The sequence below is a fragment of the Lutra lutra genome, chromosome 2, assembly GCF_902655055.1.
Source record: "Lutra lutra chromosome 2, mLutLut1.2, whole genome shotgun sequence".
NCBI lineage: Eukaryota > Metazoa > Chordata > Mammalia > Carnivora > Mustelidae > Lutra > Lutra lutra.
Genome location: NC_062279.1, coordinates 37,541,119 through 37,565,972, shown reverse-complemented (window position 1 = coordinate 37,565,972; position 24,854 = coordinate 37,541,119). Strand labels below are relative to the sequence as shown.

At 40.1% G+C, this 24,854-nt stretch overlaps 1 protein-coding gene across 2 annotated transcripts in view; it reads right to left on the bottom strand.

Moving 5' to 3' along the window:
* The window catches only part of IDO2 (indoleamine 2,3-dioxygenase 2), a 60,926-nt gene that overhangs the window by 26,996 nt on the left and 9,076 nt on the right, over window positions 1-24,854 (bottom strand). Inside the window, exons 2-4 of one of the 2 annotated variants that reach the window (XM_047717164.1) lie at window positions 19,023-19,118; window positions 9,113-9,232; window positions 6,697-6,815 (exon numbers count right to left, since the gene is read on the bottom strand). In XM_047717164.1, the coding sequence (XP_047573120.1) occupies window positions 6,697-6,815; window positions 9,113-9,232; window positions 19,023-19,118 (335 nt within the window). The remainder of the gene's footprint in view (window positions 1-6,696; window positions 6,816-9,112; window positions 9,233-19,022; window positions 19,119-24,854) is intronic. The other variant, XM_047717166.1, reaches the window with a different exon arrangement.

Genomic DNA, 24,854 nt, shown 5'->3' with positions numbered 1-24,854 from the left:
AGCCCTTTATCTGATATGTCATTTGCAAATATCTTCTCCCATTCTGTCAGTTGTCTTTTGGTTTTGTTCACTGTTTCCTTTGCTGTGCAAAAGCTTTTGATCTTGATAAAATCCCAAAAGTTCATTTTTGCCCTTGCTTCCCTTGCCTTTGGGGATGTTCCTAGGAAGATGTTGCTGCAGCTGAGGTCGAAGAGGTTGCTGCCTGTGTTCTCCTCGAGGATTTTGATGGATTCCTTTCTCACATTGAGATCCTTCATCCATTTTGAGTCTATTTTCGTGTGTGGTGTAAGGAAATGATCCAATTTCATTTTTCTGCATGTGGCTGTCCAATTTTCCCAACACCATTTATTGAAGAGGCTGTTTTTTTTCCATTGGACATTCTTTACTGCTTTGTCGAAGATGAGTTGACCATAGAGTTGAGGGTCCATTTCTGGGCTCTCTATTCTGTTCCATTGATCTATGTGTCTGTTTTTGTGCCAGTACCATGCTGTCTTGATGATGACAGCTTTGTAATAGAGCTTGAAGTCCGGAATTGTGATGCCACCAACTTTGGCTTTCTTTTTCAGTATTGCTTTGGCTATTCGAGGTCTTTTCTGGTTCCATATAAATTTTAGGATTATTTGTTCCATTTCTTTGAAAAAAATGGATGGTACTTTGATAGGAATTGCATTAAATGTGTAGATTGCTTTAGGTAGCATAGACATTTTCACAATATTTATTCTTCCAATCCAGGAGCATGGAACATTTTTCCATTTCTTTGTGTCTTCCTCAATTTCTTTCATGAGTACTTTATAGTTTTCTGAGTATAGATTCTTAGTATCTTTGGTTAGGTTTATTCCTAGGTATCTTATAGTTTTGGGTGCAATTGTAAATGGGATGGACTCCTTAATTTCTCTTTCTTCTGTCTTGTTGTTGGTGTAGAGAAATGCAACTGATTTCTGTGCATTGATTTTATATCCTGACACTTTACTGAATTCCTGTACAAGTTCTAGCAGTTTTGGAGTGGAGTCTTTTGGGTTTTCCACATAGAGTATCATATCATCTGCGAAGAGTGATAGTTTGACTTCTTCTTTGCCGATTTGGATGCCTTTAATTTCCTTTTGTTGTCTGATTGCTGAGGCTAGGACTTCTAGTACTATGTTGAATAGCAGTGGTGATAACGGACATCCCTGCCGTGTTCCTGACCTTAGCAGAAAAGCTTTCAGTTTTTCTCCATTGAGAATGATATTTGCGGTGGGTTTTTCATAGATGGCTTTGAAATATTGAGGTATGTACCGTCTATCCCTACACTTTGAAGAGTTTTGATCAGGAAGGGATGCTGTACTTTGTCAAATGCTTTTTCAGCATCTATGGAGAGTATCATATGGTTCTTGTTCTTTCTTTTATTAATGTGTTGTATCACATTGATTGATTTGCGGATGTTGAACCAGCCCTGCAGCCCTGGAATAAATCCCACTTGGTCGTGGTGAATAATCCTTTTAATGTACTGTTGAATCCTATTGGCTAGTATTTTGGCGAGAATTTTTGCATCTGTGTTCATCAAGGATATGGGTCTGTAGTTCTCTTTTTTGTTGGGATCCTTGTCTGGTTTTGGGATCAAGGTGATGCTGGCCTCATAAAATGAGTTTGGAAGTTTTCCTTCTATTTCTATTTTTTGGAACAGTTTCAGGAGAATAGGAATTAGTTCTTCTTCAAATGTTTGGTAGAATTCCCCCGGGAAGCCATCTGGCCCTGGGCTTTTGTTTGTTTGGAGATTTTTGATGACTGTTTCAATCTCCTTACTGGTTATGGGTCTGTTCAGGCTTTCTATTTCTTCCTGGTTCAGTTGTGGTAGTTTATATGTCTCTAGAAATGCATCCATTTCTTCCAGATTGTCAAATTTGTTGGCGTAGAGTTGCTCATAGTATGTTCTTATAATTGTCTGTATTTCTTTGGTGTTCGTTGTGATCTCTCCTCTTTCATTCATGATTTTATTTATTTGAGTCCTTTCTCTTTTCTTTTTGATAAGTCTGGCCAGGGGTTTATCAATCTTATTAATTCTTTCAAAGAACCAGCTCCTAGTTTCGTTGATTTGTTCTATTGTTTTTTTGGTTTCTATTTCATTGATTTCTGCTCTAATCTTTATGATTTCTCTTCTCCTGCTGGGTTTAGGGTTTCTTTCTTGTTCTTTCTCCAGCTCCTTTAGGTGTCGGGTTAGGTTGTGTACCTGAGACCTTTCTTGTTTCTTGAGAAAGGCTTGTACCGCTATATATTTTCCTCTCAGGACTGCCTTTGTTGTGTCCCACAGATTCTGAACCGTTGTGTTTTCATTATCATTTGTTTCCATAAATTTTTTCAATTCTTCTTTAATTTCCTGGTTGACCCATTCATTCTTTAGAAGGATGCTGTTTAGTCTCCATGTATTTGGGTTCTTTCCAAATTTCCTCTTGTTATTGAGTTCTAGCTTTAGAGCATTGTGGTCTGACAATATGCAGGGAATGATCCCAATCTTTTGATATCGGTTGAGACTTGATTTAGGACCAAGAATGTGATCTATTCTGGAGAATGTTCCATGTGCACTAGAGAAGAATGTGTATTCTGTTGCTTTGGGATGAAATGTTCTGAATATATCTGTGATGTCCATCTGGTCCAGTGTGTCATTTAAGGCCTTGATTTCCTTGTTGATCTTTTGCTTGGATGATCTGTCCATTTCAGTGAGGGGAGTGTTAAAATCCCCTACTATTATTGTATTCTTGTCGATGTGTTTCTTTGATTTTGTTATTAATTGGTTTATATAGTTGGCTGCTCCCACGTTAGGGGCATAGATATTTAAAATTGTTAGATCTTCTTGTTGGACAGTTCCTTTGAGTATGATATAGTGTCCTTCCTCATCTCTTATTATAGTCTTTGGCTTAAAATCTAATTGATCTGATATAAGGATTGCCACTCCTGCTTTCTTCTGATGTCCATTAGCATGGTCAATTCTTTTCCACCCCCTCACTTTAAATCTGGAGGTGTCTTCGGGTTTAAGATGAGTTTCTTGTAGGCAACATATAGATGGGTTTTGTTTTTTTATCCATTCTGATACCCTTTGTCTTTTGATTGGGGCATTTAGCCCATTAACATTCAGGGTAAGTATTGAGAGATATGAATTTAGTGCCATTGTATTGCCTGTAAGGTGACTGTTATTGTATATTGTCTCTGTTTCTTTCTGATCTACTACTTTTAGGGTCTCTCTTTGCTTAGAGGACCCCTTTCAATATTTCCTGTAGAGCTGGTTTGGTATTTGCAAATTCTTTCAGTTTTTGTTTGTCCTGGAAGCTTTTAATCTCTCCTTCTATTTTCAACGATAGCCTAGCTGGATATAGTATTCTTGGCTGCATGTTTTTCTCATTTAGTACTCTGAATATATCATGCCAGCTCTTTCTGGCCTGCCAGGTCTCTGTGGATAAGTCTGCTGCCAATCTAATATTTTTACCATTGTACGTTACAGACTTCTTTTCCCGGGCTGCTTTCAGGATCTTTTCTTTGTCACTAAGACTTGTAAATTTTACTATTAGGTGACGGGGTGTGGACCTATTCTTATTGATTTTGAGGGGGGTTCTCTGAACCTCTTGAATTTTGATGCTTGTTCACTTTGCCATATTGGGGAAATTCTCTCCAATAATTCTCTCCAATATACCTTCTGCTCCCCTCTCTGTTTCCTCTTCTTCTGGAATCCCAATTATTCTAATGTTGTTTCGTCTTATGGTGTCACTTATCTCTCGAATTCTCCCCTCGTGGTCCAGTAGCTGTTTGTTCCTCTTTTGCTCAGCTTCTTTATTCTCTGTCATTTGGTCTTCTATATTGCTAATTCTTTCTTCTGCCTCATTTATCCTAGCAGTGAGAGCCTCCATTTTTGATTGCACCTCATTAATAGCTTTTTTGATTTCAAGTTGGTTAGATTTTAGTTCTTTTATTTCTCCAGAAAGGGCTTTTATATCTCCCGAGAGGGTTGCTTTAATATCTTCCATGCCTTTTTCAAGCCCGGCTAGAACCTTGAGAATCGTCATTCTGAACTCTATATCTGACATATTACCAATGTCTGTATTGATTAGGTCCCTAGCCTTTGGTACTGCCTCTTGTTCCTTTTTTTGTGGTGAATTTTTCCGCCTTGTCATTTTGTCCAGATAAGAGTTTATGAAGGAGCAAGTAAAATACTAAAAGGGTGGCAACAACCCCAGGAAAATATGCTTTAGCCAAATCAGTAGAGATCCCAAATCGTGAGGGGGGAGAAAGGAGATAAAAATGGGTTCAAAATAAAAAAAAAAAGAAAGAATCTATTTAAAAAAAGAAAGCCGATGAAGAAAAAATATAAAAAGAGGAAAAAATATATATATATTAGATAAACTATTTAAAAAAACGTTAAAAAAGAAAACGGTAAAAGTTAAAAAAAAATTCAGCAGAAGAAGAGAAAAAGAAAAGAAAAATTGAAAAAGAAAAAAAAATTAAATTAACTGCAAGGCTAAAAAATCATGGGGAGAAAGCCATGAGTTCCGTGCTTTGCTTTCTTCTCCTCTGGAATTCTGCCGCTCTCCTTGGTATTGAAACAGCACTCCTGGGTAGGCGAACTTGGTCCTGGCTGGGTTTCCCGTTGATCTTCTGGGGGAGGGGCCTCTTGTAGTGATTCTCAAGCGTCTTTGCTCCAGGCGGAGTTGCACCGCCCTTACCCGGGGCCGCGCTGTGTAATCCGCTCGGGTTTGCTTTCGGGAGCTTTTGTTCCCTGAGCCCTTTCTGTAGAGTTCTGGAAGACGGGAATGAAGATGGCGGGCTCCCGGTCTCCGGCCCGGAGGAGCCGAGAGCCCGGGGCCCCACTCCTCAGTGCGCCCCCAGAGAACAGCGTCCAGTGACTCCCGTCAGCCTGGCCTCTGGCCGCGCTCCGAGCTGACCGAGCCTGCAACTGGTCCAAGGCAACCCCGAGCTGAGAGTCACTCCTCGGCTCTGTCTCTGCAGCCGGCTTCCCTGTTCTAAATCCGGTAAGCTCTGCGACACTCAGACACCCCCGATCCTTCTGCGACCCTGTGGGACCTGAGGCCGCGCTGTCCCCGCTTGGGCTTCACCCCAGTTAAGCCTCTGGAGCGATGTCCCTCAGCGGAACAGACTTTTAAAAGTCCTGATTTTGTTCCGTTGCTCCGTCGCTCGCCGGGAGCCGGCCCCTCCCCCCGCGGTCTATCTTCCCGTCGCTTTGGATTCACTTCTCTGCCAGTCCTACCTTTCAGATAGTGGTTGATTTTCTGTTTCTAGAATTGCTGTTCTTCTTCTCTTCTATCTCCCGTTGGATTTGTAGGTGTTTGAAATCTTTAGATAAGCTATTTAGCTGATCTCCCGCTACCCGAAGTAGTCTCAGCCTGCTACTTCTCCGCCATCTTGACTCCTCCCTGAACTTAGTTTTTCTTAATGGGGTAATTCACTTCCGTTTTTTTTTATGAGTTTTTTTTTTTTTTAATTTTAAAGATTTTGTTTACTTATTTGTCAGAGAGAGAAAGAGAGCACACAAGTGAAGGGAGAGGCAGAAGCAGGCTCCCCACTGAGCAGGGAGCCTGGTGCAGGACTTGATCCCAAGACCCTGGGATCACAACATGAGACAAAGGCAGACACTTAACCAACAAAGCCACCCAGGCACCCTGGCCAGAATCATTTCTACACATATATTTATTATTTTTTTTCTGTCAAAACTCTGAGCCAGATTCAGCAGCTTTAATGAGAATATTGGTCAATTTCATTATGAAAGCAGAATTGGTCAAAGATCATTATTAATACTTATGGAAAATGTACCCTCCCAGGGCTCCAAGCTACTTAGAGAGATGAGATGGCCTCGTTTCTTCCAAGGGGGACACAGATTAGTCCAGAAAGTTACACTGTTCATTAAGTGTTTAATCCTCTAGAACAGATTCCCATCATCTCCTCTGAAATCCTGTGGTTACCCACAAACCTTATGCTGAGGAAGTACCTCCCCGTATTTGACCTAAATGTCCCTTTAGCTATTTTATTAAGTCACAAAGCACTATCTCTTGCATCTACAGCCTGAAATAAATTTGGCTGTGATAATAAAGTTCAAAGGGAAATTAATACTTTCTCTCTTCCACCCACTCTAATGATTGCTAAAAACCCATGCTACTTCTTCTTTAGACTAATGCCTACCTACATTCGCAGCCCAACTTTCAGAGGACTGATGCCGGCTAGGTAGAAGAGGTAGCATCAGCCATCAGATTCTCAATCCAGCTTATCTAGAGCCCTAATTCACCCTAATTCACCCATAATCATTCATTTATGATAACTACATCATGATCACTTACTGAAGGTACTGGTCCTAATTTGACAGGACTGGAGGGCATCTTAGAAAACAGGAGATAATTCGGTGAGAAAGTATGAGCAAAGTCTAATTATGCAGGAACTTGAAGGTCAAGTTGAGAAATTCAGATTGGATATGGAAGCAAACAAGAAAAATGTAGCCTGTACCAATGTATTCAGAGTGAAACTGCTGGGACGTGTGATTTTTGAACTTGAGTTCAGGTTCATCCTTCTTTACAGCTATAAAGTGGACAATAAATATGAACTTCTCTAATTGCAAGGGGCTGAAAAGCCAGGGACTTGACTTTAGGGAGAGTAAAAGTCACAGGCCTGCCCTTTACTCAGTTTCAGTCTGTTCACATCCAAAGCACTCACTCCACATCTTACCTTTCTGGATTCCTAGGGGTCCAGTTTGTCAGTACCAGGTCTGAGTGGACCAGGATCGGAGGGAGCCCCAAGTTTCTGGAGACTTCGACAAGGGGAAGGGCAAGGTTTCTGGGCAGAACCTTTTAGATACGAATCCAGATAGATACGATTACGTTATGATAGACGGAATATACAGCTGATAGATAAATCCAGATACATATGACTATGATATGATATGACAGAATATACAGTTAGTATATTCTAGGAAAAAGTGCAGCTGAGGAGGTAGTCATGGTTGCCCGAAATTCCAGCAATCCTGTGGCAGAGAAAGGATCTGGGCAATAAAACTGGTATTATCTGAGTGATCTGTAAACGCACACTTTGCTCTCATAGTTTTTTCTGTTTACTCTAGTGGATCTATTGTTTATAAGTACAAGCTGAAATTTATATGAATATTACAAAGCTGAAGCACATACATACAGCTACAGTATAAAATAATCTCTGAAAGTTGACTGCAAAGAAGGGTATCACTAAATGTTTTGAACATGAACTGGGGACTGAGTTGATGAGTAGTAGGACAAAAATCTCTGTATCTATCTACTTAGCTATAGACACAGATGACTACATAAATATGTTGATGTATCTGTTTATGTGTATAAGACCTCAAGCACATATACACATGCGTGTATGAACACACACACACACACACACACGTGTGTATGTTTATGTGTCAATCGGGAAGAGTTATGGGGAGGATAGAACATTTCATCCTGTGTGGCAGCCAACTCTGTCCATCATTTTGTAAGTCAAACCCAATAATAACTTCAAGTAGGTAAGTCATCTCAAGACAGTTCCCTTTCAACCCCTAAGTTGTCTGAGGACCGCTCCAAGGAGACTTATCTGCCCACAAGTCCAGAATCTATGGGGGACCTGTGGGTTTTTGTTTTTTTTTTTTTTTAACTGCAGACAAAGCTAAGTTAGTTTAGATTCAAAAGAACATTCTCATGCTCCCTACCCCCCACTTCCATTTTTATTTCCCCCTAAGATAAAAGTTTCAATTAAAGGAGTCCCTCTTCTGCCTTTGCTTTCCTTTAGATTTTTAGATTAGACTTGGGACAGAACAGTTTTTTAGGTAGAAAACAATAAAGAACTTTAAAGAGTCCCTTGGGAATCAGGGAATGAGGAGGGCAGTGCAGAAGGGAGGTGTCTATTTCAGTGAAAAGTTAAAAGATGAGATGCAGAGAAAGAGGTGATCTGAGACTGTAGACAGGGGCTCCCTGTTCATCTGGAAGTACAAGAACAGACCTTGAAGTTAGAGACTCCTTCTCCTTCCAGGGCTCAGAGCTACTTAGATGAGATGGCCCCATTTCTTCCAATTCTTTAATATGATTATGGTTTGGAGAACACATGGGAGGTGGGGAGCCTAGTGGAATGGTTGGTAGTGTGCCTAGATTTCAAACTTTCTTATATCAGACACACAATTAAAAAAAAAAATAAGATGTCTTGACATTTAAAAACTCTGAAGCAACTCTATACCCTCCTCCTCTCTCCTTTCTCAGCCTCCCTTCCTTTTCTCATAGGGAGTTTCTCATGTTTACTTGGAAGAAAAGAGGCAAGATCAATCAAGCAAGCCAAATAGGCCAGGGCTGCTCAGTGAACATGAAGTACTAGAACAGTGCTAACTCTGATTCCTGGAAAAGGGACACTTCTGCAAAATGAAAGGGAGTAGTCTTTTCTACTGCTTTGTGAAACTCAGAGACTTCACATTATAATCTTCAGGTTGAAACCATAAAATGTTAAGTCAAGATTCAGAAGAGATTTAAATAAATTAGTAAGAGACCAATAATCAGTAGAAAGAAAGGAGTATTAAAAATTAAAATTAATCTTGTTAATGTCAATGAGTACCTCTAGGGAAAGAAGTTTACACTGGTGAATCAGAAGGTCTGAACGTGGACTTGGATTTTACCCTCACTTGCTCTCTGACCGTGGACAAGGACTTTATCTTCTGTAGTCCTCAGCTGTCTATAAAATGGGCACAGTAGAATTTCACTTACCTTATGGGATTGTGAAAATCAAGAGATAATGTATGTGCAGAGGCAGGCAAAATGCCCTAAGAGGTAAGCTATCGTTAAGTACTTTGAGACCTCAGTTGTTGCCTTCAAATACATCGGGAAGCATTATTGCCAGAAAGAAAATAGATGTGAAAGCTATTGAAAGGGAGAAATGGCTGCAAGTTCTAAAAAAGAAAAAAATTAGTTTCTGAGGGGAAAAAATTCTTTCATTGAAGTGGGCCACTTGTCCTTCCTTCAACAGATAGCGGGTTAAAAGAACAAGAAGGGACCTATCTTCAGAAAAACAGTGTGGGGCCAAACAGGGAGTGTATTCCAGGAGCAGCAGAACAGGCAGAAGACAAGGTAGGCATCTGGTTGTCCTTTACCTTTTGGGGCTGTGTCTCTCCTCTTTGCCAGACGTAGCCCATGGTCATTAAGCTCAGAACCAAGTGGGCCAGGCGCTGTTCCCGGTAACTCTGGAGGAACTGGCAGTTCAAGAGGGGCATCTGTTCAAGGCAATACCCACACATTATCAGCTGCAGCGCTGAGGCTGGGCACAGGGGATCTCTAACTTAAAGGGTTCTTCGCATATAGGGAACAGCTTATATTTTTGTGGAGGGAGAAAGAGCCTCCGTGCACTCCCATTCTCCCCCTGATCTGAGGACACCGCAGTATGGAGGGATTCCAGGCAACATTGTTTGGGAAGTACCCAACCACTCCATCCAAGCTCCCAAATGGCCCCCATGATTGTGCCAGCCCCTGGTCACATCCACCAAAGAGCTGACAGATTGGTCAGAGTGTTCTTGCATAATGAATTCCCCAGACCAGGATTGTTTCCTTCCTGGAGTGTAACTGTGGCAGCTCCCTTGGCATCATGAAAGGCAGACGACAGACCTGCCCTGCAGGCGTTACTCTCTCAGCTTAATTCCCTAAAAGGAGGCCCAGTACACTTGGGAATTTGACCAAATCCCTAGAGGGCATTAGCTGAGCTGGGCCAAAGGATTGGGCAGTCTTGTTGGAACCCTTCCAGTGTCCCTGGAGGGGTGTTTTCTCTTCTTCATGCCCTTTACCTGGTGGAAATGTGTCACTTGGAAGTTTACAGATGGTGTCCTCATGAAAGTCACACCCTGCCCACAAGTTACCCTGCCTAAACAAGGACTAGTTTCTCACTTTTGCTTGGAATAGCCTTGCCTGTCCTGGTTGACACCAAACAACAAGGAGCTGCGGGTTCCTGACACACCCCCTCCCCACCTCTGCTCTCCTCCTTTCCTCCCATGGCTGCCCCAGCTCTAGAAACAGCCTGATCCAGCTCTTCCCATCTCTGGGGTCCTTAAGTGCCACAAAAGGTGGTGGCGAATGTCTTGTGTATCCTTTTTTTTTTTTTTAAATTTTATTTTTTCAGTGTTCCAAGATTCATTGTTTATGCACCACACCCAGTGTTCTATGCAGTACTTGCTGTCCTAAATACCTACCACCGGGCTGACCCATCCCTCCACCCCCCTCCCTTCCAAAACCCTCAGTTTGTTTCTCAGAGTCCATAGTCTCTCATGCTTCGTCTTCCCCTCTGATTTCCCGAAATTCACTTTTCCTTTCCTTTTCCTAATGTTCTCCATGTTATTCCTTATGCTCCACAAGTAAGTGAAACCATATGATAATTGACTCTCTCTGCTTGACTTCTTTCACTCGGCATAATCTCCTCCATTCCCGTCCATGTTGATACAAAAGTTGGGTATTCATCTTTTCTGATGGAGTCATAATATTCCATTGTATATATGGACCATGCCTTCTTTATCCATTCATCTGCTGAAGGGAATGTTTTATCCTTTTAAGCTCCAGGCACCACAGAGCAGCCTCTGACCCACTGCTCCTCCCGCCCAGGCTCCCTACCAGCAGCTCATGGAATCCTTCCTCTGCTCTCTGCTAGAGGGCAGCCTTTCCGTGTCTGTCCTCCCCACTCAGCTGTGTGCTTATTCTTTCTAAAAATTGGCTCTGAAAGAGTCCCAAAGGCAATGTGCTCTAGGTTCACGTGCTTGCCTGTGTGTATGGGGTTGGGGGGTGGTTGCTGAGATGTTGCATTTCAATAGGAAGCAGCCAGAAAATACTAATAATTATTTATTGAGTACTTGTTATAAGCCTCTTAACTAAAGTGTTCCTGAGGCAGGATGCTAAAAACTTCCCAGGCCAGGTCATGTTCCACTTTTCCCCCAAATGCACAGGCCAAAACTGAGTCAGAGAGGGTAAGCACAGGGTCACAGAGTCAGGAGGGACTGAGCCAGGGTACTACTTCAGTTTCGTCCACTATCCTGCTTTCTCAAGTTAACCCTGCCTGATAGAAATGAGAGCCACATGTATAATTTCAAATTTTCGGGCAGGGACGTTAAAAAAAAATACTAAAAAGAAACATAACATTTATTTTAATAATGTATTTTTCTATCAGTATATCCATAATATTATATTATTTATATATATATTATAATGTATTTTTCTACATCAGTACATCCATAATATTATTAACATATAGTCAGTACAAAATATTGAAATACTTTGCTCTTTTTATAGTAAATCTTCAAAATCCAGTGAATACCTTACATATCAGTTTGTCTTAACCACATTTCCGATGTTCAATAGCCATAAGCCCCTGTTTACCTATAGTGCCATCTTAGGGTAAAGGAACAAAGTCTGATTTGGGAATGTGGCTCTTGGTTAGAGACTTTTTGGAAATTTCTTGCACATTCCAGAGTCCCTGGGCTCTCCTTTCCAATCAAACACAAATAATTTTAAAAAATGATTTAGAAAAAAATAAACAGCAACAACAAATACTCTTTGTAACAGAAGTTTTTTTCTACAAAAAAACAATGAATTGGTTAGGGAGAGAATGAGTCATAAACTTAATGTTTTCCTGAATTTAAAGTAATGAACTTGATTTCATATTTGTGTTTTATTACAAGAGGGAATGTAAATACAGAAATTGTAAAATGCAATCTCATTACAGTTCTAATTTTCATTTTCCTGATTGTTAATAAATGTTTGCATCTTTCATATGTTACTTGGTCATTCATGTTTGCTATTTTGTAAAATGTTCATGTTTACAGCACAGTTTTTTAACTTGGTTGTTTGTCTTTCTATTTTATCTCCAAGACTTTGTATATCCAGGCTACAATCTTTTTCTTAGCTATATATGTGATAACATCATCTTTCAGTTTATGGCTTGGATTCTCATTTTCTTTATGGTCTATTTTGATGAATGGAGGCTCTATTTTTTTTTTTTTTAAGATTTTTCAACTTATTTCACACACAGAGATAGATCACAAGTAGGCAGAGAGGCAGGCAGAGAGAGAGGAGGAAGCAGGCTCCCTGCTGAGCAGAGAGCCGGATGCGGGGCTGCATCCCAGGACTCTGAGATCATGACCTGAGCTGAAGGCAGAGGCTTTAACCCACTGAGCCACGCAGGCACCCCTGGAGACTCTATTTTAATGAAATTAAGTCTATCATAAAAATATCCCAGTTTTAGTCATTAGGAAATCTTCCTTAGTCCAAGTACATATTCTTTTAAATTTTCTTCTATAACATTTAAATTTTTGTCTTTTACATATAAATTCTTAATCCATCTGGAATGAACTTATTTTTATGATAAAAGTAGCCAATCCAGTGGTCCTCTCTTTTTATTGCTGCCCCCCATATCATCTGATCTTAATATTTGTAGTTTTATATTACGTCATGATAATTGATAAGGCAAATCTTCTCACCTTGCTGTTGTTAAATATACATATATTTGTTCATTTATTATGTAACATGCATGATGAACTAAGCATTATTTTACTTTCACAACTTCCACATTTTTTTAACATCTTGTTAAAAATAAATATAATTTTAACTCCATCATCATATTAATGCACTTTGGCCAAAAGACTATGTCCGTACACACACACATGCACGCACAAACTATTTTAGAAATTCCTTCTTATTTCACAGACACATTAGCAGTGACTACTAAGAAGTAACTATTATCCGCCCCCAAGAAAATTGACCATATATTTCATTAATTTCATTATTTGGTAGTCTTTCTTAAATGCTCTTTTTTTTTTGTCTTTCCTGAGTCCTTTATTCTGATTTGGAGTCGTGATGCTAGAGTAATTTCTGAACATTTGAGACAAAGTGTTTGGATAGTGTATTTTCTTATTTCTTGATTTGATTGATAATTTACTTTTTTTGGTTCTCATGGATGATTAATAAAATCTGGATTCTAAACACCTTTTCCTAAAATCTTATTAATATTCATACAGTATCTTTAAAAAATATCAGTATAGACAGATACATATTTATTTTTTACTCTGGATTATGACCCAGTGCTACTTTGTTTACTTGCTTGCGATGTTGTTCTATATTGGCCACTGGGGCTCTTTCAGGTTGGCTTTTGTGTCCCGTTTGACATGCCCGAACTATTCCCTTTGTTAGCATTGCTTTACTTCCTGGCAGTGTAACATTGTTCACCTTGTATTTGCCCTGTCCCAAGTTTATCATCAGCCCTTTCTCCAAGGAGCCCTTGTTCCTTTTTTGGAGAACAGTGTCCCTGCACTGGGTTTGCCCATTCCTCCTGGGTGCCACTGCTCCTAGGTCCTCACGGGACAAAACTAGGACATGTGTGGGTGTGCATGTGTGTGCACACATATTATATATATATCCATATCCATACAATATTGATTTATCCGCATACGTTTATCTATTTACCCACATACGTAAGCTAAACGTGACTTTATACTCCTGTCTCCAACTCTAATCCAGTGCTGCAGGTTGATTCAAATTCCCTTTTGGCCAATTTGTAACTTTCATCTCTGACAGCAAAGTATCATCCACCATCCATTTATTTATCTGCTCAACCTAGCATACATATAAAGCAGTTTCAGAATTGTTAAACCATACCCCCACTGGAAAACCAATTTCCCAGCTGGAGTATAGTAATACTGTGCTGTTCCTCTTCCATTTGGCCAAACAGATTTTAGCCACAGGGTCATTTCCCACTGTGGCTTAGGTCAGCTCCTTTCTCCCCAACTCACCCCCCCATGAAATGATGTCATGCATCTGGAACACAGTTATACTCGTTTGTTGTAGTCTACATTCCACCCCTAGATTCCTCCCCAGTTCTGGTTAATTGGCTTTTTAAATTTGCATACAATTCACTCTTCATGATATACAATTCTATGGGTTTCGCCACCCCTGAATACCCCACAGAACAAAAACTTCTCCTGCAGTAGCCAACCACCAACTTCTTCTGCCTCAGTCCTTGGTAATCACTGATCTGTTTTCTGTCCTTAAAGTTTCGTCTTTTCCAGAATGTCATTTGAATGGAATCATACAATATACAGTCTTTTGGGTCTGACATATTTCATTTAGCAAGATATATTTGACACCTAGTAGCATTCCGTTGTGTGGCTCTAACTCAGTGTCTCATCCAGTCAGGGCAGCTATAACAAAGTAGCACAGACTAGGTGGCTTATAACCATTGGACATTTAATTCTTACAATTTTTGAGGCTAGAAACCCAAGATCAGGCTGGGGGCCCAGCATGACTAGGTTCTGGGGAGGGTCCTCTTCTGGGTTGTGCACTGTTGTCTTTATGGTGTATCTTCACGTGGTAGCTGAAGAGGGTCAGAGAGCACTCAGGAACCACTTTAGCTACATTCTGCGTTGCTCAGTTTAATGTGCTGACTTGACCAGGCTAAGGGATGCCCAGGTAACTGGTAAGACGTTATTTCTGGGTGTGTCTTCAAGGGTGTTTTTGGAGGAGAGTAGCATTTAAACTGTAGGCTGAGTAAAGAACATCGTGCTCAGCGATTCGGGTGGGTTTCATTCATTCCATCAGAGCTCAGATAAAATAAAAAAGTGGACGAAGGATGGATTTTCTGTCTGCTTACGCTGAGACAGCCATCTTCTCCTGGCTTGGAACATCGGTGCTCTCCGTGCTCGGACCTTCAGACTCAGGCTGGGACTTAACACTCTTGGCTTCCTTGGCCTTCAGCTTTCCTAAGTCCCTGATTTGCAGGTTGCAGTCTCCATAGCCATGTGGGCCTGTCCCTCCTAATAAATCTTCTTCTCTATGTCTGTATCTTCTTGCTTCTGCTTCTCTGGAGAACCCTGACTAATTCATCTCCTCAAAGCCCCACCCTCTAATACCATCATATTGGGACTAGGAGTTCAAAATCTACATTCAGTCCATGTACTCTGAGAATTTGACTGTTCTCCTGTTCAGAGACAGGCTGGTTATTTCCAGTTTGGGGGATTATGAATCAAACTGCTATAAACAGTCACATGCAAGCTTTTCCATGCACATTAATTTTCACATGACTTGGGTAGATACTTAGGAATGTGACTGCTGGTTCATATGGAAAGTCTATATTCGACTTCCTGAGAATCTGCCAAACTGTCTTCCAAAGTAGCTGTACTATTTTTTTGTATTCCCATCAGCAGAATGAAAGAGTGTCTCTTGGGGCACCTGGGTGGCTCAGATTGTTAAGCATCTGCCTTCGGCTCGGGTCATGATCTCGGGGTCCTGGGATCGAGCCCCACATCGGGCTCCCTGCTCAGTGGGGAGCCTGCTTCTCCCTCTGCCTCTGCATTTCCCCCTGCTTGTGCTCTCTCTGTCTCTCTCTCTCTCAAATAAATAAACAAATCTTTAAAAAAAAAAAAAAAGAAAGAGTGTCTCTTTTGGTGTATGTCCTCATCAGCACTTGATAATGCTGAATTTTCTTTTTTGATTTTAGTTATTCAAAGTGGTGTTAAATTGCCGCTTAATACTTATTATTATAAATAATCCTGTTACTCCATAAGTAAACCAGTTTTGTTTTTTATTGTTTCCTGATTAAAACTTGAAAATTTTCCTTCTTATTCTAAAAAATTTGAAATTTCACAGGGATATCTATAGGTGTCCCCCCAACCCCAATATCTTTCTGATAAAATACTCAAATCTTTCCTAAGATCTGAAAACTTTTTCTTATGTGCTTGAATCTTTGCTTTTCCTCAACCTATGCCACTCTGCTTTGGGGATTTCTACTTTGTAGAATTTGGGTCATCCATTTCTCCTTTTCTATAGTTTATTTTTTTGAGAGTTGATGTTTCTTTAATTTTTGCTTTATACTTTATGAAAAGTGTGTCATTTTTCTATAACCAATGCTTCTCTGATTTATGTGAGATTATATTGAGTTTTTTGCTTGTTTATTTCTTTGCTCCCCAATAGTTCCTTTTATGTACAACTTCACTTATTTTTACAAAGTAAATAAACTGGAGAGATTAATTAGAATTTCAAAAACATTGATCTTATCAGAGCCATTAGTTGTGAATGTCCAATCCCTTCCTACTGTGTTTTGACTTATTCCTTCTTTTCATATGACATGGTAATTTGTTATTATCGATTCATGTTCAGGGACTGTGTTCAGTTCTATCATAACTAGTAGCTATTAAAGCGTCCCTTAATCATGTTTCCAGAATGCTGCTGTCTCCTCTTGTGTAGCTTCCCGGGAGCAAGTCAGTTGCCTGTAGTGTTTTGTGACAATGGAGTGGAGAAAGGGGACTTGTTCTGGAATAAGATGGATGTATCTAAATAAATAAACAAGTTTTGTTTGTTGGTTGTTTTTTTACCAAAATACGGGTAGGTTTCCTGGGGCTTTCTAAGAGCAAGGTGGCTAGTCTGGAGGTACTTTAAGATAAAAAATGTAAATCCAGTTATTGTGTTGTCTGTGCCAACTAAAGGGCTCAGGAGAACAATTTTTTTGGTCTGAAGCTCCATGTATGGTCCTGGAAGCCATAATATTTGCTTTTCATGACTGATTTCCAATTGATTCAGTCTCAGCCTATGCTGGTGATGCCTTTTTTTTTTTTTTAAGATTTTTTTTTTTTAAATTTTTAAATAATTGCTACACCCAACATGGGGCCTGAACCTATATCCTCAAGATGAAGAGTTGCATGCTTTTCTGAATTAGACTGCCAGGGGCCCCAGTGAAGTCTTAAAAGTGGATTCATGTGGGACGCCTGGGTGGCTCAGTTGGTTGGACCACTGCCTTCGGCTCAGGTCATGATCCTGGAGTCCCGGGATCGAGTCCCGCATCGGGCTCCCGGCTCCACAGGGAGTCTGCTTCTCTCTGTGACCTTCTCTTCGCTCATGCTCTCTCTCACTGTCTCTCTCTCAAATAAATAAATAAAATCTTTAAAAAAAAAAGTGGATTCATGTAATTAGATGTTTTATACATAATTAGAAATGTAGAGACTGGCCACAAGTGTTGTAGTAGTTTCCTAGGGCCACCTCTACAATCAAACACCAACTCAGAAGCTTAAAACAATAGAACTGTATTCTCTCACAATTCTGGGCATTAGATGTCTGAAATTAAGATATTTATAAGGTTCGTTCCTTCTGGAGTTTCTGAAGGACAGACAATCTGTTCCCTCTTCCCTTCCCAGTGTCTGGTGATTACCGGCAAATCTTGGCACACTTTGGCTTGTAGATGATGCATCTCTTCTCTCTCTCTGCCTCTATGTTCACATGGTCTTCTTCCCTGTGTATCTGTGGGTCTGTGTCCACATTCCCTTCTTCTTATAAGGACTCCAGTCACACTGGATTAGAGTGCGCCCTAATACAGTATGACCTCAGTTACCTTGATTACATCTGCAAAGACCTTATTTCCAAATCAGGTCACAGTCCTGGGTTCCAAGTGGACAACTTCTGGAGACACACTATTCAACCCAGTAGAAGTGTCAGGGGATTATTTTCACAGCTGTACTAAACTCTTTTGCCAACTTCCATGTTTTTAGTAGCCAGAAGTTAGCTGTACACTCCTGGCCTTTTCTCACTGTTTTTCACATATGAGGAGCACCAATTCAATGAATCCTTCACTTCACTCTTGACAGTGTAATCAAATAAAGCCTAAGGAAAGCCTGGTGCAGAGAACTGTGTAGTTCACGTATAGAACCTTAATCTGTCCTTCTACAAATCATTCTTGGATCCACCTTGCTTGTATGTCTTGCTACTCTTAACTGGGAGAAGGAGGCTACAGAGGTTCAGTTTGCTTTGGTGGTATCCTTTGTGTGGGTACAATACACTCTGATAAAATTTGCTTAATATGAAACAAACATTCTTAAAGTTTCATCCATCTTTGGTACTTTCTCTTGTTCCCTGCACTTAAAGATATTTTCTTATTTTTCTTCTTCTTCTTTTATTTCTTTGGTCTTATTAATGGGACTTTATGCAGCAGGAAAATAAATTCTTAGGTTTAGTTTGCTATCTTCATAAACACTGAAGTCAGTCTCTTACATCTCTTACAGGATTTCCAATCTTATGCCTGCACTTAGCAGGCATCTAGTAAGTACTTTTAAATCCATTAGTATTTATAGATATTAAATATGTTTAAGTCAGTGATGGAGAATTTGGGGGCATGGGAAAGCTTTCTTGTATCTCTGAAATCTCACAGCCCTCCAAATTGGAGAAGAGACCAGAGGGAAGTAAAAATATATACTCAATGCTGCTGAATGGTAGGGACAGAAGAAGTGATTTAGTCCCTATAACAATTCCATGAGACCAGAACTTCTCCCCTTCTGTAAAAAAGGAGGTAGAACTACAGGGGTGAAATAATTTGTTTTCAACTTGATAGCTACTATATAATAAAGCCAAGATTCAAACTCAGGTCTTCCTGAATCAAAGTCATGTTTTCTTGTTACATCATCTTATTTATTACTGCGGGATACTGTAAGTGCTCCAGGGACCAAGAAGTTTCACTGTTTCTTACTCACTCTTGGGAAATAATGCTCCTCTTATCAACTGTTTCTGCAGAACCTACCAGCCTGACTTTATAACTCAGCAATTCTCTTGACTCAACTATTCTATAAGACCCTGATGGTAAAATCAAGGGAGAGGAGTGCCAACCATGTGACATACAAGGAGGACACTGAGAATTTCAATGCTTACCCTTCTCCAGCTAGATCTTATCCATCAGCTTACCTATAATTCCCAACCAGAAGGCCTTCCCTCTGTAAACAAATATTTGTTCAGTGCCTAATGTGTTTCAGAAATTATTTTGTGCAGGCTGTGGAGATTTTCAGGAAATGCATGTGTAATATGAGGAATAAATCATTCCACTCTTCAGAAAAGGCGAGGTCACTTTCTTGGTAATCTCAATGGCAATCGTTGGTGTCCCTGGGTCCATTGACCCATTTTCATAATTCTGAGAAAGAAATGTGGTGTGGGGATGAAAATACGATGATGAGAAGAACTTAAAGAGAAAAAGAACTTAAAGAGACGAGTGAAAAGGTATACCTTATTTACTCGAGCTTGAAGCTGCTGACTCTGAATCAAATGAGGGAGTTCATTGGCAATTTCCATCCAAGGCCTGAAATGATCTGGAAGTTCTTTCTGCATTCAAAATGGAAACACCTCAGTATTTTATTTTATTTTTTTAAAGATTTTATTCATTTATTTGACAGACGGAGATCACAAGTAGGCAGAGAGGCTGGCAGAAAGAGAGGAGGAAGCAGGGTCCCCGCCAAGCAGAGAGCCCAATGTGGGGCTTGATCCCAGGACCCTGGGATCATGACCTGAGCCAAAGGCAGAGGCTTCAACCCACGGAGCCACCCAAGCGCTCCCATCTAAGTATTTTAGACCTTTCTGGGAAGCAGCCTGGGGGAGTAACTGCTTTCATATTTCAGTTTTAAATTAGAATTCAGGTCAGTTCAGTTCAACAAGTATTGAAAATTCACTCTATGCTGGGCCCTGTGCTAAGCATTACAAACACACAGATGATTGAAATACAGTCCTTGGGTTTAAGAAGCATGTAATCTAGTAAGTCAGAAAAAAAATGTAGCCAGATATATCCCAATGCAGTGTAATACTTTCAGTTACTGACATGTGGGCAAGCTTAAGAACTTGCAAAGAAGAGGAAGTTGTTAATTCTGTTAACAGTTGCGGGAAATAAAAGGAAAGTGTTTGTAGAAATATGACAATGGGGGCCAGTGTTAGAGTCTGAAAGTGACTTTGCTGGGGGAAATTTGAAAATGGGAAAGAAGTAAAACAGAAGAGTTCGTGGATATAGGAGAGAGCTGTGCTTCCTGGGACTACAGGTGACTCAGTGTTACTGCAACGTAAAGCTCAAGAGAAAAGGTGATCAGTGATGAGACCAGAAAATCAGATCAAGTGTGCTTTTTATAAAGTGCATAAAAATTTTCTTTTCATGTAGTTGGTGACATGGTTCGATCTGAATTTTAGAATGATAATTTTGTTGATAAGATTTGAAGATATAAAGTCAGATTAGGAAAGCTTTGAAGTACTACTTGAGGACTAAATTTGGACAATGACAATGAATTTAGAAAGGAAATATTCAAGAAATATTTGGAAAGGGGCACCTAGATGGCTCAGTCGGTTAAGTGTCCAACTCTTGATTTAAGCTCAGGGTGATCTCAGGGTCATGATCTCAGGCTAGGGGAAGAATGCTTGTTTTCTCTCCCTCTACCCCTCTCCCAGCTTGCACTTTCCCTTTCAAATAAATAAATAAAATTAAAAAAAAAGAAGAGATATATTTGGAAAGTAAAATTAAAATGATGAGTGATTAAATTTAGAGAAAGGGACTAAGGGCAAGACGACTCCTAGTCTAATAGCATTGAGTGTGCTGGACCCAGGGTTTAGCCAAGTAAAACATAGGCTGAATTTCAGCAATCCTAGCTCCATCCCAGGAAATGGCACACTATACCTTCTGCTGTAAATAAACTTATATTGCAACACAGTTACACTCATATGTTTACATATTGTCTACAACTGTTGTCACATTACAGCAGCTGAGTCAGAGAGTTGCAACAAGAAAGCTATATGGTCTGCAAAACTTCAGGTATCTACTATTTGACCTTTTTTTTTTTTTTTAAAGATATTATTTATTTATTTGACAGAGGGAGATCACAAGTAGGCAGAGAGGCAGGCAGAGAGAGAGGAAGGGAAGCAGGCTTCCTGCTGAGCAGAGAGCCCGATGTGGGGCTTGATCCCAGGACCCTGAGATCATGACCCGAGCCGAAAGCAGAGGCTTTAACCCACTGAGCCACCCAGGCGCCCCTTTACTATTTGACCTTTTATAGGAAAAGTTTGCCAACTCCTGATCTATCCCTATGGTCTGGACCTCCTTTTTTCAGAGTCTAAACTGCAACTGAATGTTGTATCTGTGGGTTAAGAAGGAGAGGCCATGTAAGGATGATTTCCATGTTTAGGAAATAGATTACTGAATGTATCGATGGGAACATAGATTGATACAGAAATGCAGGGAAGGTCAAAGAGAAGGCATAAAAATAGTGAGTTTATTGTTCAGTATTTATAGCCTAGAATGTCAGGATATGGCTACATACTGGACAAGTGCATTTGCAGTTTGAGGTTCAGGAAAAAAATCAGTATTAGAAATGCACAGTTGGGGGGCTCCTGGGTGGCTCAGTGGGTTAAAGCCTCTGCTTTCGGCTCAGGTCATGATCCCAGGGTCCTGGGATGGAGCCCCGCATCGGGCTCTCTGCTCAGCAGGGATCCTGCTTCTTCCTCTCTCTCTGCCTGCCTCTCTGCCTACTTGTGATCTCTGTCTGTCAAAAAAAAAAAAAAAAAAGAAAAAAAGAAATGCACAGTTGGGAGGCATAACTGTGGTAAAAATTTCACATGAAGTTAAAACCACAAAAGTGTATGAATTCATTAAGGAGAAGTCCCCAAGTGAAAGGAGAAGGCCCAGATCAGCACACACTGAGGAACAATGGCAAAGCAGGCAGAGGAAGTGAATCCAGCAGCACAGATCAAAAAGAGTTTCAGTGGGCCAGAAGAGAATCACCCTACAGAAGTCTAGACATTAGAAGACATTAGACACATCAAAGAAGGGACTTATCAGAAGGTCAGGGTGTTTCCGTGGAAAGTTAAAGGAAGACTGTCCACTTTGGAAAAAAAAATTAAGAAGGTACCCATGTATATATCAGTCTTTATATATATATATATATATATATATATATATATATACATATATATGTATATATATATATATAAAAAATTTAGGTCAGGGTCATGGAAGCAGGGTTCAAATTTTAGTGTGTTGAGGAAGTGAGATCATAGAGACTGAAAGAGTAAATTACTATGTTTAGGAGAGTCTTGGACCTTAGCAAGAAGTCATGCGGGTTTGAGAGCTATCTCAATTTTAAAATGAGAACATTGAGCAGTTTAGTCTTGAAAGAGGAAGATTTTGAAGATAAAGGACAGACAAGAGTAATCACAGGCAAAATGTCAGGGAAGAAGGGGAAAAGGGGAGTAAAAGGCCTAATGAAGTACCTGGCTTTGAAGTAATAGAAGGTGAAAGTCGGGAGTTCGAGGGAATTTGCTCTTTATGAACTCAATTTCTCACCAAAGGGGACTGAAGTCCAGGTTCTATGACTTGAAGAAAGGGGTTGGTGTTAAGTTAATTATAGATGGGAGAAGGAACAAGAAATTAAACATAAAAATACAAACAGTACACTGTCTTATATTATGTACATTATACTATATTATAATACTATATAAGACCCTGCACAGTTTGAAGAGGTATGGAAGTATAAGCTACCCATAGATTACTTGTTAGAGGCGGTCTTCTGTCTCTCAGAATGTGAGACAAATTGGGGTTCAAACTCCTAATTAATTCATAACCTGGGTGAATCTAATGTCCAATCCACAATCTCTGAAAATTAGACTTTATTTAATCCTGTCTTTGCTATCTTTAAAACTGAATCAGTTCAGGACAAACTGAGAATTCCCTACTAGTTTTCACAACAAATTAGATTATACCATCATCATCATAATGTTTTTATTATTTAAAGATTTTATTTATTTATTTGGCACAGAGAGAGAGAGAGAGAGATAGGTGAGGGGACGGACATAAGCAGGCAGGGTGGGAGAGGGAGAGGCAGGCTTCCAACTGAGCTGGGAGCTTGATGCAGCGCTCAATCCGGGGACCCTGAGATCATGACCTGAGCTGAAGGCAGAGGCTTAACAATTGAGCCACCCAGGCACCCCAGCATCATATTAGTTTTATTTTTACTATAGATTCAGATGTCATGGAAAGAAAATTCCATCACACTCTCCTCCGCAGGTGTTCTTTTTTTCTTTTTTTCCTTTAAACTTTTATTAATTTATTTGTCAGAAAGAGAGGGAGAGAGAGGGAGAGAGCACAATCAGAGGGAGTGGGTGGCAGAGTGAGAAACAGGCTCCCTGCTGGAGCCAGATCTGAGACTTGATCCCACAACTCTGGGATCATAAGCTGAGCTATAGGCAGACGCTTAACCAACTGAGCCACCCAGGAATCCCATTCTCACATGTTCTTCACACAATACTCCTGCTTCTGGGAAGGAGTCTACCTTGCTCTGTGCTCTTCTCCCTGGGAGAAAAAGTTTATAAGGATGGTAGTATAATCTTCCCCAGCATTGCTCAGCGATGGGTGCAGAGTCGAAGAGGGCTGATAATTACATTGACACAAGCTTGGGGATTTACTGAGCGGACGCAGAGTTGACTATTAGCAGGAATAAAGGCAGAGACATTTATGGTAAATGGACTCTGAACTGGCAACTTGTTTGTCATCTCATTTGTATAATACATATGTTTTATGAACAAAAAGTGAATGCAATTTTACAGAGACGATGGAATATAATCTGCATAAAAGAAACAGATGCAGAGTTACAATATTCAGAGGGTCCTTTTAAAGTGGATTTTAAGGGGCACTTGGATTGCTCAGTTGGTTGATTGTCTTGACTCTTGATTCTGGCTCAGGTCTTGATCTCAGGGTCAGGGGATTGAGCCCCATGTGGGGCTCCGTGCTCTGCACAGAGTCTACTTGTCCCTCTCCCTCTGTTCTTGCCTCCCCCCTGCCACACACTCACTCTCTCTCAAATAAATAAATAAAATCTTTAAAATAAAATAAAGTCGGTTTCAACAAGGAAAATTGTAACCAAATCATCACCTTCGGCCTTCCTTCTTTGATGCCTAGGCTAGCGATCCTATTCTGAAAATTAAATGGAGGCATCCTGTATTTCTGCTTTTCTCACCTGCATGGAAATCCATACATACCACCTTCTGCCTTCAGCTAGGCTGCGGTGGAGTATTTACGTTTTCTTTTCCCTTAGATTCCTAGAGGAATCTCTGCCTTCCTCCTGATTTTTCCTCTCCCCTCTTTAGAAAGAGGGAAACGTACCATAAGAGATTCTTAAAAACACAGACAAAGACAAGGGGTGATGGAGGGAGGTAGGTGGGGGAGAGGCTAGGCAGTGATGAATATCAAGGAGAGCACTGGGTGTGATGAGCACTGAGTGTCATATGCAAGTGATGAATCTTTGAATTCTGTTCTGAAACCAACAGTGCATGGTGTGTTCACTAAATAGAATTTCAATAAAAATTAGAAAAAAAGAAAAAATTAAAAGTTCTGATGTTTGTGATTCACACATCACACAAACACAAGAAAACCATGCTTTCATGATCATCTGGGCTTTCAAATTGTGCTTCCCTAGTCCAACAGCATGGGAACTTGTTAGAAATGCATGTTCTCAGGCCTCACCCCAGGCCTACTGAATCAGAGACTCTGGGATGGGGCCCAGGGTTTGCTAAACACACCCTGCAGGTGAAGCTGATATGCTCCAAAGTTTGAAAACCACTGATGTGGGACCTTGAAAATGATCAAGAAGGGGAGAAAGGATTTTGAAGGTATTTCATCATCTGTTAAGAATGTAGTGTCTCTTTCTAGCTTTTCCTCTAAAGACAGAAGAAAGTATTGAATTGTTAATTATTTTTTGATTGCCAGATTTTTTTAATTACAAGGTAATTTTTTTAATTACAAGGATTAGCTGATGAGTTTTTCGTAAGCTAGCACCTTTTTTTCTGTCAGTTCACACATATCTAGCACATCTGTTTTAAAAACTTGTATGGTATTCCAGTATTCTATTAATGAATACTACCAATTGTTTTTAATTTTTCACTATTAACAAATCTGAAACAGTCATCCTTATACATATATTTCTGGGTATTTTCTTATTATTAGGACAAATTTCTGAAAGTGGATTTGCTGGATTAAAGATTCTTCACATGGAAAGGTTGAAAACCACTTCTTGATTTTTTAACAGAAAAATT